At 47.7% G+C, this 10,787-nt stretch overlaps 1 protein-coding gene across 5 annotated transcripts in view; it reads right to left on the bottom strand.

Moving 5' to 3' along the window:
* Window positions 1-310: 310 nt before the first annotated feature.
* XPO4 (exportin 4) overlaps window positions 311-10,787 on the bottom strand; it is a 92,519-nt gene continuing 82,042 nt past the window's right edge. For 4 of the 5 annotated variants that reach the window (XM_059891982.1, XM_059891983.1, XM_059891984.1 and 1 more), the window contains 5 exons: window positions 8,775-8,893; window positions 7,437-7,567; window positions 6,807-6,924; window positions 6,344-6,436; window positions 311-4,529 (listed from right to left, as the gene is read on the bottom strand). In XM_059891982.1, the coding sequence (XP_059747965.1) occupies window positions 4,332-4,529; window positions 6,344-6,436; window positions 6,807-6,924; window positions 7,437-7,567; window positions 8,775-8,893 (659 nt within the window). In that variant the 3' untranslated portion in view covers window positions 311-4,331. The remainder of the gene's footprint in view (window positions 4,530-6,343; window positions 6,437-6,806; window positions 6,925-7,436; window positions 7,568-8,774; window positions 8,894-10,787) is intronic. The other variant, NM_001098889.2, reaches the window with a different exon arrangement.

Raw genomic sequence — 10,787 nt, 5'->3', positions numbered from 1 at the left:
CATATGGTAGTCTAGCTAAACTCCCATGAACAAATCACACATGATCAAAACAAAAATGTAATAAAAATATTTAGTGAAGACATTTTAACTCCCATTTATGAATTAAAAAATACAAATAAAATTTTATCAATTTGATATTCAGCTTGTAACTGGCTCAATACACGGCCTTGATTTAAGTCCTAGAATCATACTATAGCATCTTTTGAAAAATTAAATGCAACTTTATATCTTTATTAATAATGTTAATAGAGGTAAATATTTAAACAGTATACTTATCCCTGGGTCTCTTAAAAAAACTGGAAAGTCAGTATAAGTTTAAAATTTTAATATTTATAAATTTAAAAAATTTTACACATGCTGAATGGTAGCAGTGCTAACATTTTGTGACCATTAAACCAGAAATGAAGCCAAAAAGCTCACTACCTGGAGCTTTCTCCTTTGTACAGAGAACGAAATCACAATACCAGTATTTGCAATCTGTCACCATCTTACGTGGTAGAAGACACCACACCAGGCAGGCCGGCGTGAGACACTGTGGGCACACCCCTCTCAGGTAATAGAGCGCAGACGCACTGCTGAATGTCAAGCTGGGACAGTCAGCCATCAGTACATTCTGACAGCTCCTAACAGCTGAGAGCCTAAGAACACAGACTGAAAAGAAAACCCAAGGCCAAAAGCTCTCCAATGCTGGGAACTCTGGGACCAGGTGAAGGGCAGATCACAGAGGGCAAGCGGGACAAAGATGGTTTGGGGTGAGAGCCGCAGGGGCCGACATGCGGCCCACATTTCGCCCCCACCGTGCATCCACCTTTACAAAGACTCATGTGCACAGAGCTGAAGGCAAGAAACAGATCACGTCATCCGTCCTCTGCAGGACACAGTGGATGCCCATCGTTAGGCTTTCATCTTTACCTGAACCAAATACAGTCTTTGGCTAAATGGCATGGATTCCCAGTATAATTGATCAGGAATACGTCACATTTCTTACATCTAAGTTAAAATGTTTAAAGTTCAATTTGAACTACAGCACTTCAAACTAATTTCAGCTCAGCAATATACCTAAGTTGGATATTTTAAAATTTTAGAATTATCAATTTTTAAAGAATTCTTAGATGCAGTGTTTTCAGAACATAGTTATTACCAAGTCAGAGAATGTCCACTTACATTTAAAAATAATTTAAAACATTATTATTATTATATCCTCAAATCACCTATGCTGTTTTACAGAGAAATTTACAGAAAATTATAATATTAAGAACTCAAGATCCAAATTGGTTCCTTATTTTCTGGTTATGAAAAACCCCTAAGAAGTACTGAGGTTTCTTCTTCTGAACAGTTAATATTTTATTCAGGAACTTATAACAAGAATCATTGTCAGAGACAGCTAATTACTAAGATCTAAGGACACCACCTCTAACAGCAGAGGTGACAAACAGAAACAGGTAAAATTATGAAAATAACATTTTAAGGGTGCAACAGACCCTGCAGATGCTCAAACTTGAAATCCTTGAAATTGACAACTCATTTCCTTCAGTACTTGAGGGATTTTTACAAGTATTAACAGACATGGAGAATATGGTCATATCAGAAATACAAAGACTTGACATTTTTGGTAGAAGAGAAAATCCAGCCCAAGACAGTAAGGGAAGTTAAGTAATGCTGACTGGGGGAAAGATGTTTGGTTTTGAAATGCAAGCTGTGAAGGAAAAAAAATAAAAGTAGTAACCACTTCCTCTGAACAGAGTTATGTAATGTAGTTAGAAACACTGTCTTCAAGGAAATAAGGCTAAATTGTTAAAACTAGTTTGAAAAAAACTGTGAAGTTAGGAAATATGCCATGATCTCCCAGCCCACGAAGACCCAAATTACTGTGCTGAAAAGACGCTGTCAGGCATGCCCCAGGCAGCCAGCCACCCAGGACTGCACACAGGACCTGCACGCTGACCAGTCCTTCCCACAGAGTCCGCGGGGGCTGCGCCTCCAGAGACAGAAGGGCCAAGGAAAAGAAAATGGAGAAAGAAAGAGCTGACAGCAGAGGTGAAAGGACACTGTCCGTGAACCAGATAAAGTATAAACACACTCATGTAGGAACTCAAATACACAACGGTGTCCCTTGAATGTATAAAAAAGGGGCACAAATAATGTTTTTGCTTTTAAAACTCCTTTGACAAGTCAGTTTTAATAGTAAAAATCAATTTACTAGAATTAAGCCAGTGTTCTTCTTGACACCCACTCAGCCAAGACCATTATAACAGAACCCTCCAAAACTGGGAAGCCAACACACATAGCAAAGTAAAACACAGCACCCAAACTGAACAGGTATCCAACCAGGAAAACACACACACAAACTCCCGGAAAGAGCCTGGCTCCAACCACCCAGGCTTGGTGGTGGCCCGTCCTTCCAGTCTGCCACTAACCCACAGTCTTAGGATACTTTCAGTACCATTTGGTCCAAGCTGAAGAAACTCTCATTTCAGCTGAATGGTTCCTAATGAAAACACAGTATCGTGACAGAATATGGGCAAATTTAGCAAAGACATCTCTGTCCAGATGCCCTGTTGTTTACCAAGGCAGTCCTTTTCACTTATCTTTCTTTTAAATAACAACTTGAGTACAGTCTTGTCACAGAGCCGACTGGCCCAGTCGGCTGCATCTTGGCGCCCTTAGGCAGAGGGACAGAGATGTATTTAGATCACAACTGCTGGTCCCGAGGGCACTGGGACACTCAAACACCAGAACAACACAAATAAAAACAGAGTGACTCCTGTTGCCTCTGACTTCAAGTTCTCTAAGGGAAGGAAAGAGAACCCTAAAAGTAAATGCACTGTCCCAAGTATCTCAGGAAGGTGGTCACACGTGTACTTCTGGAAGAGGACACCAGCTTCTGAGACGTTTCTGCTCCACCTCAGTTGTTAACCAGCCATGATCAAATAAGAGAACATTCCACAAAAAGCTGAGGCTTTGCTCTGTGTCCAGCAGTGGCTGCACAGGCTGGGGGCCCGTAACTGACCGGAGCACAGGGCCCTGCACCACACGCATCCTCTGTGACCATGCTGTGGGTCCTGACCCACAAGGGCCGGGGTCACACGCCTGCTGGTCATAAGTTCGCTTTCCTTTCTGTGATCTGAGCTGGCACACAGAGCTCAGGAGAGTATGACAGCAGTACACAAATCCTGATTAGAAAAATCAAAGGAGATCTAAGGTGAACTTTTTAATCTCTTAAGTTCACATGGCTCCTGTGAACTGAGGGTAATTACTGCTCTGACATCCCCACGTTTTACGTGTATGAACCAGCAATTCACATTCTTAAAAAGAGTTATTGCTTAAGCAAGCCATTCAGAGCAGAGTAACAGCCACGGACCACGAGGGTGGACAGAAACAGAAACGTACTCAGAAAGTTAGACTAGGTATGAATGAGCCTTTCATTTCACCCACAAAACCACGAAAACACAATCAAACGGGCCCTGGTGTTTAGCAGCCAACACCCTAAACCAACTCTGAAGCGTCAAGACTTGATTTCTTACTAAAACAATCTGCTTCTTTTTGTAATTTCTTCTCAAAATTAAGGCAATGAAATGGCTACAGTTCCTAAAGTTATTTTTATGGAACAAAAATAGACACACATTTTCCTCCTCTGGTTCAGGCATCAGAGCAGGTTCACAGGACCTGCAGTGGTCAGGCTGCCATGACCCAGCAGACAGGGGGCAATGGGAGGCCACAGACACCCACCCTGGTACCCTTCTCTGGTTGGAGCACTTGCCCCTCCCAAAGAAGGACCAGACTGGGCCGGGGATGGGGGGGCGCACATCGCTGGAAGCGTTCAGTGTCTCCCGCACTGACTGAAAGCTGCGGGATGGCAGAGGAGAGGAGCTTGTTAAAATGAAGAATCCAGGGTCCAACAAACAAACTCTAAGGGTCCATGGTTGGGCCCCGGGGTCCACCCTTTCAACCAACTCCTCGGTGATGTGCCGTCAACGGCCAGTGGCCGAGCAGACATCCAGTTGTCTGTAATGACAAGACTGGACGCTGGTGGCCGCCTGATGCTCTGTCAAAGAGGGAAAAGGCACTGGGGATGTACTTCCTGGTGCCCACGTGTGTTTGCACACATACTGAGTTTCATTTGACAAAGTACAAGCCCTACGCCACAAGGCGGCTGACGCCTACAGCAGAAGCCGATTCGAGATGACTCTCCCCGCATCACACCCCGAGCTGGCAGGCTCTCCAGAGTCCGAGCGGCCGTGGGATTGATGAACAGGACAAGACTCTAGTCAACTCTCAGCAATTCAGTGCACTTCGCAGGAAGGGTCTGGTACAGCATAAAGCTTTGTTGTTTATTTTACACAAAGGAGACCACCAACATTTGCCATAAACTCTTCTAAACTCTTCAGGAAGGCCATCTTCTGCTTCCGGTCCAGCGCAGGGGGTGTGCTGCTCGCAGTCAGCTTGTTGAAGGCATCAGCTAGCCTCTGGTAAATGACTGGGTCTTGCTGACTCGACAGCAGTGTTTCCACTAGTTCCGAGTACTCTGCCTGTTGAAAAGAGAAGGGTGCAGAGCATCCCTAAGGTAAGTACAGAAGAGCATGACCGTCCTCAGATGCTACACAAAACACCAATCAGTGGGCTGCAGGGCCCAAAAGGCAGGCCAGCAGCTCTTCTGATCCTTGACACTTCCTGCTCTGAGCTTTTCCACTGCTAACTCACTGCTGTGTAACAAGCCTGTGAGGCAGACACAGCTGACACCCCTGCTTCACAGACAAAAGCTCTCCACAAAGAGAGGCAAGGACATACCCAAGACCAGAGGGCTTTGAGCAAGAAAGAGCCCAAGAACCCGCGTCCAGAGCCCAAAGGATCACCTACCTTGTGCCGCTATCTCTCCCTGCTGTTTCAAAGCACTTTTTTTTTTTTGCATTTTACGATATTCTTGGTGGGTAGATTTATGGTAGACTCCTGGGCCCTAAGTCTTCAAGCTGACTCCCAGGTTTCCTGGAGGTCGATGCAGAAATCCTACCCGCAGAGCAACGACACAGCACTTGCATCAAGTGCAGACAGGAGCGGGGCGGGGGGTGGGGAGGGGCATGGCCCGGCCTCCCCTGCAGCAGAAGGGAGGTGTGCTCCGTGCTCAGTGGCGTGGGGCGGTAGTGGGCGTGGTTTCCCTGCCTGTGACGCCCTCCACAATAAAGCCTGGCACGGCCAACAGGGTGCGGGTTAAGGGAACGCAGGCAGGGCAGCTTTCTAAAATAAGCACCATGAAAAAAGCGGGTGTTACTCCTTCTCCTGAGTTTCTCGGGGCATCGTGAACCCAAGTGGGGAAGCCAGATGCTAAACCCATCTGGACAAGAGGGGTGAGGCACACACCCCACCCCACCCCCCAGCATGGAGCTGGCCTAACTGCCCCCAGGAAGGCAGGCCTGTGCACAGGGACTGAGTGTACACACACACACACACACACACACACACACACACACACACAAGTACATGCACGCACACACACACATCACTTCCCTAGTCACAGGAATGGCAGTGGCTCTAGGGCCAGACCAGCCAAGCCTGACGCCCTGCCCTCTTTTCTACGACATGTGCCTGTGTTTTCTAAAATGCCACCAAGATGTAATGGTTTATGTCCAGGGGTGGAGGGAAGGTGGCAGAGGGAAGGAAGCAGGTAATGGAGGAGCACCCCTCCCCTAAGCTGGGCACCACATGTGGCAGAGGTGAGAAGAGTCCCTGAGCCCTCTGGAGCCAGGTGCTGCAGGAAGGTGGTCTTTAAGTAGCATGTGAGGCTCTTCAAAACCTACCCTGGGTCCTAGGCCCAGCAAATGCACAGCCTCTGTACCTACCCTGCACCCACAGGCACCCCCTCCACTGGGAAGGGGGACAGGGAGCTGTGGAAGATGGGCATGCCCGCCCCGTCAAGGGGGCACTGCACATGCCCTCCAGGCTCCAACCGCCCACAGCTGTCCACCCTGTCCTAGGAGACGACACACTGCGGCTTTCCATGCTTCCTGAGCGCAGACTCCTCGGGGTCCCCAAGCAAAACTGGGTATCTTGTTTCCTTGCACATCTGTGAGTTCCTCAAGGACAGAGACCGTGTCTTCCAGCACAAGTGTTCAGAACAAGTTTTAGGGTAGCCATCAAGCAAAGGATGGTAATGACAGTGGAGAAGGGAAAGTAACTACTTATGAACAGCTTGTCAGATAAACATGGAGAACGCCCGAGCTACAGAGAACAAGGCTTCCAGGAAGGAGCAGACACACGGAGGCCCAGTCCCTGAGAACAAGCGGCCCGTCCGTCCAACACCCCCACCCCGGCCACATGAGCCAGGAGAGGCCCAGGGACACGCCAGTACCTGGTGCAGGCACACCAGCGTGTAGAAGGCCTCGCCGGCCGCGGTGGTCATCTCCGTGCTGTGCTTCTGCAAAACCAGCATATCAAACACCAGCTGAAAGACACAGGAACACCTCTCAATAAAGACACGGACGACCGTACCACCCTTCAGTGCCTCCCCATTCCAAGAGGGAAAAAGAAGGTGGTAGTTATTCTTGTTTATTAAGTAACTCTAAAAAGAAATGGTTTTCTAAAAACCCAAGGACAAACGTGAAGATGTTATTGCTTGCTGTGGTAAATGAAGTTATCTGATTATTGAATTCCTGGTACAGTCACCACATGGAATTTCAAGAACACAAAGCAACACAGGAGTGGTATCCAAGGATGCTAGGAAGCTGAGCTCCAGAAACCACAGTGGAAAGAAAGACAGCCTTGTCAGGGATAAAGCTGTCGGCACCGGCTGGTGGGAAGGCCCAGCACCTCACCTTAAGGAAGTGCCTCGTGGCCAGGAAGAGGGGCGCGTCGGTCTCCTGGGCTTTTGCACACTGCTCAGCTAATGGAGTCAAGGCTTCCAGGCACAGCTGGCAAACCTCCGAACTCATTCTGATCACCACGGTCAAAGAACAATGAGCACAGAGAGCTGTGACTCAGAACACAACACTTAGAGTGTCAGCCAGTGGACGGCTGTTCTAGAAGTGAGCGCACTGAAGTGAGTACGTGGGAATCTGCTGTGGGAGATGAGAGACGAGGATCCGCACTGTGGCCCAGCCTGCCCGCACGGGTCTGGGGCCCAGGACTGGGGGTTTCCATGTGCCCTGACTGCAATGCACACAACCGAGCAGGACCAAGATCAGAGGCCAGCAACAGGGCCCGTCCACTGACTGGGCTCCGTCAGACAGGACTCTGGGACCAGGGACCAGAGACCCTGGGATCTGCAAAAGGAGGCCAAGGTGAGGCAAAGTCACAAAGAAGCACAGCATCATTGTACCTAAGAGACGCTGCTTTTCAAGAAATAAGACTGAACAACAAGACGAAAAACACAACTCCTGAAAATGCTTCTTCAAGCACCCTCTTTCCCCAGTGCCAAGTGCTCATGACACGCATTTAAAGGATATGATGTCATTCCTAGTTCCAGCGAGTACATCAGACTTTTAAAAAGATCTTCAGGAAGCTGTGGTATTTTCTCAGGAAAAATCTCACAGATAAATGTGATTAATTTGTAGTACTGATTACACAGAGTTGGAAACTGAAAAAGAAATATTAAATGTTTAGATGTTCAATGATACCTGTTTTCATTAGTGGAACAAAACATTAAGCATCAAGCTTCTAACCGTTTGTTTTAAACACATACAGGATACAGAAAACACAAAGACACAAGATGGTAAAAAAAAGTTACAATAAAGCAAGTATGTTAGGAACTAATAGATCTTGTGCTGGGAACTAACAACCCTCACCCTGACCCTCAACTGTACACACCCCTCAGGGTCTCTCTCTGTCCCCATTCTGTGTACACACACTCCTCAGGGTCTGCCTCCCGTTCTGTGTACACACGCTTCTCAGGGTCTCCCCCCACTCTGTGTAGCACATGCTCCTCGAGGTCTGCCTCCCCATTCTGTGTACACACACTCTTCAGGGTCTGCCCCACATTCCGTGTAGCACATGCTCCTCAGGGTCTCCCCCCATTGTGTGTATACACTCCCCTCAGGGTCTGCCCCACATTCTGTGTATGCACACGCCCCTCAGGGCCTCCCCCACCATTCTGTGTGCACACACGCCCCTCAGGGTCTGCCCCCCGATTGTGTGTACACACATGCTGCTCAGGGTCGGCCCCACCCCACCTTCTGTGTAGCACACGCTCCTCAGGTTCTGCCCTTCCCCCCATTCTGTGTAGCACCCAGCCCCCTCTTCCTCTTCCTCCTACTCCTGGATGGTTCTGGGGTGGGCGGGAGAGAAGGGGTGTGAGGCCTTGTCACCAGCACACCCTCAACATAGACTGGTGAGAGGAGACAAGGCCCAGTGCAGTGAGACACAGGGAGCATGACCAGCTGAGTGAGCCCTGCTCTCTCCATCTGCTTGTCCAGGAGCGGCTGGGATGTACCCTGCTGCCCAGCCCCTCAGCCTGGGCATGTGCTGGGAAAGTACCAGAGGACACACCTACACATACAACCACACACACAACCTACTGTATCTGCTGTACACAAGCGGCCAGCAGATACTAGCACTCGGTCTCTAAAAGACCCAGTCTTTCCCTGGCACCGAGGGACCAATGGGCACAGGGCTGGGGCAGGCACAGGTGTGAAGGACACAGCATAGTAACACGCAGGCTGTTTTCAGGCACATTTCACAGGTACTAGCCCCTTAATTAAATCAGACACGCACTTGTGTTCCGGTATCCTGAACCTTCATGTTCAAGAACGCATGGTTTCAACGTTCCCATTCCTCTCTTCACGTACCTTCAAGAGGTCCTGTGACATCAAGGGCAGGATCAGGTTCACTCCATATAACACAACGTCGGCTGCCGACACAGATCTGCTCGCTGCTGGCCCAGGCTCCTGGCCTCTGAACACTTCATCTGCAATGTGACAACAAAGCGGTCTTACAGCTGCAACATCAACAGATGGATATGCTCTCCCACCTGACAGTGAAAGTGGAGTCACGCCCCAGGACAAAACAAATCCACGGGAGGATGACACAGACACCCGGGTCCTCCTTTCCTGCTTCGCTCTAAGGGTCTGAGCACTGGGTGCAGGTATTCTGTGTTGACATTATCGTTCTACAGCGATGAAAGTAAAACTAATGCTTCATCAACGTTTTTTGAAAAGTAAAGTTGACTCCACTGACACAATATCGTGTCATATTGTGGAGTAAATTATTTCCATAGCAGTAGTCATTTTTCTCCTAGGTATGTGGGATTTTTCTAAGCTGAAAAGGAATGGAGAAAAACACTGGAATATTACACAAAATAGAGGTTTTTTTTAAAAGTTGCTAATATGACAAATAATTATTATTCTTAATCCAAAAATGAGGCATAAATTACTAAGACTCTTAAGACCTAAATGGATGAAGGACCAAAACCCATAATAAACATCTAAGAAACTGTATTTCAAATGTTCAATATTAGGAAAACAGGTGGGTTAACATGCAACCATGAGAAAGTCATGAGATGTGTTAATGACAAGGGAAAAGCTAACAATGAAAAAGGCAGAATATAAAATTATATTTGGACTATGACCATAAAAAAATTGTACAAAATAACCCAAAGAGAAATTAACAAAAAGCAATTGAAACAGCTGACTCTGGATTAAGTCAAAGGATGGGTGATTTTTCCGTCTCTATATTTCACATCTTTTCTACTATGAGCATATTACACTCACAACAAGGAGGGAAAAAAAATGGGGTTAAAAAAAAAAACCCTACCTCTACTTAAAAATCAGGTTTTCAGTGTAATTCTGTCCTTCTCTCCAGAGGCTCAGCTCCAGCTGGGAGGACCCTACCATCCACAGCCGGGCATTGCTGAATCTCGGCCCCACTGGCAGGAAGCCTGGGCCGCTCGTGGGGCTCCCTGCGCCCCACACCTGCTCAAGGGACAGGCTCTGGGCCTGGACTGTGGCACTTGGCTCTGCAGCCGCCGGCTCCCCCAGGAACGTCGCTCAGAGGCTCACTTTCAAATGTGCTTTGATATCTCACCCAGTGTTGTTAATTTTATTTCATAATATTAAAATATTTTCTATCTTATCTCACCTATTATCTTTATTTTTAAAATAATCACTTAAAAACATTCAATTTTACCATCTGTTTTATCAGCTAATGCTGCTGCTTTATCATTGTGTACTTTAACTGTCTTCATTTTTTTCCTTCTAGATTTCAACTCTACCCACCTTTATTCTTTTTAACTTTATTTAGTACTTTCAATCCTGAGCATTTTGGCCTCAATTTCTTTTCTAACGGGTTATTATGATTTTAATCCTTTTTTTATTCTGAAAACCTGCCCATCCACAGTGACCCATAACCTCTTTTCCATGGCTCACTCCTGGCGGGGGGGGCCTTGGGTCTTCTGTCCCCTCCGAATGCCCTTCACACAAAGCTCTCTGTCCCTCCCAATCTCAGTTCTCAACTCCAGTCGGGGCTCAGGGCTCACGTACTATGGTCCACACTCCCCTCAGAAGTCCACACACTAATGGGCACAGTGCTCGAACCTCAGCAAGTCGTGTCATACACACCCTTCGAGGGAAAGGTCAGGACAGCGTGAGGTGTTACAGGGTCACCTGATCTAGGAAAGGTGACGCAGTGCCAGCCTGAAGGAATCAGGAACCCCAAGACCAACACCCGCGTGAGCAGCCAGGCCTGGAGACAGTGGGCAGTGAAGGCCCGTCATCTCAGGGCCCTGACACAGGGCAGACTGCCAGAAACCACTGGCGAGTGGACAGGAAAGTGACCAGTGCAAAGAACAGTGTCCAGTGTCAGGT

Source organism: Bos taurus, chromosome 12 (assembly GCF_002263795.3).
Source record: "Bos taurus isolate L1 Dominette 01449 registration number 42190680 breed Hereford chromosome 12, ARS-UCD2.0, whole genome shotgun sequence".
Classification (NCBI taxonomy): Eukaryota; Metazoa; Chordata; class Mammalia; order Artiodactyla; family Bovidae; genus Bos; species Bos taurus.
This window is presented reverse-complemented; position numbering and strand designations above follow the sequence as displayed.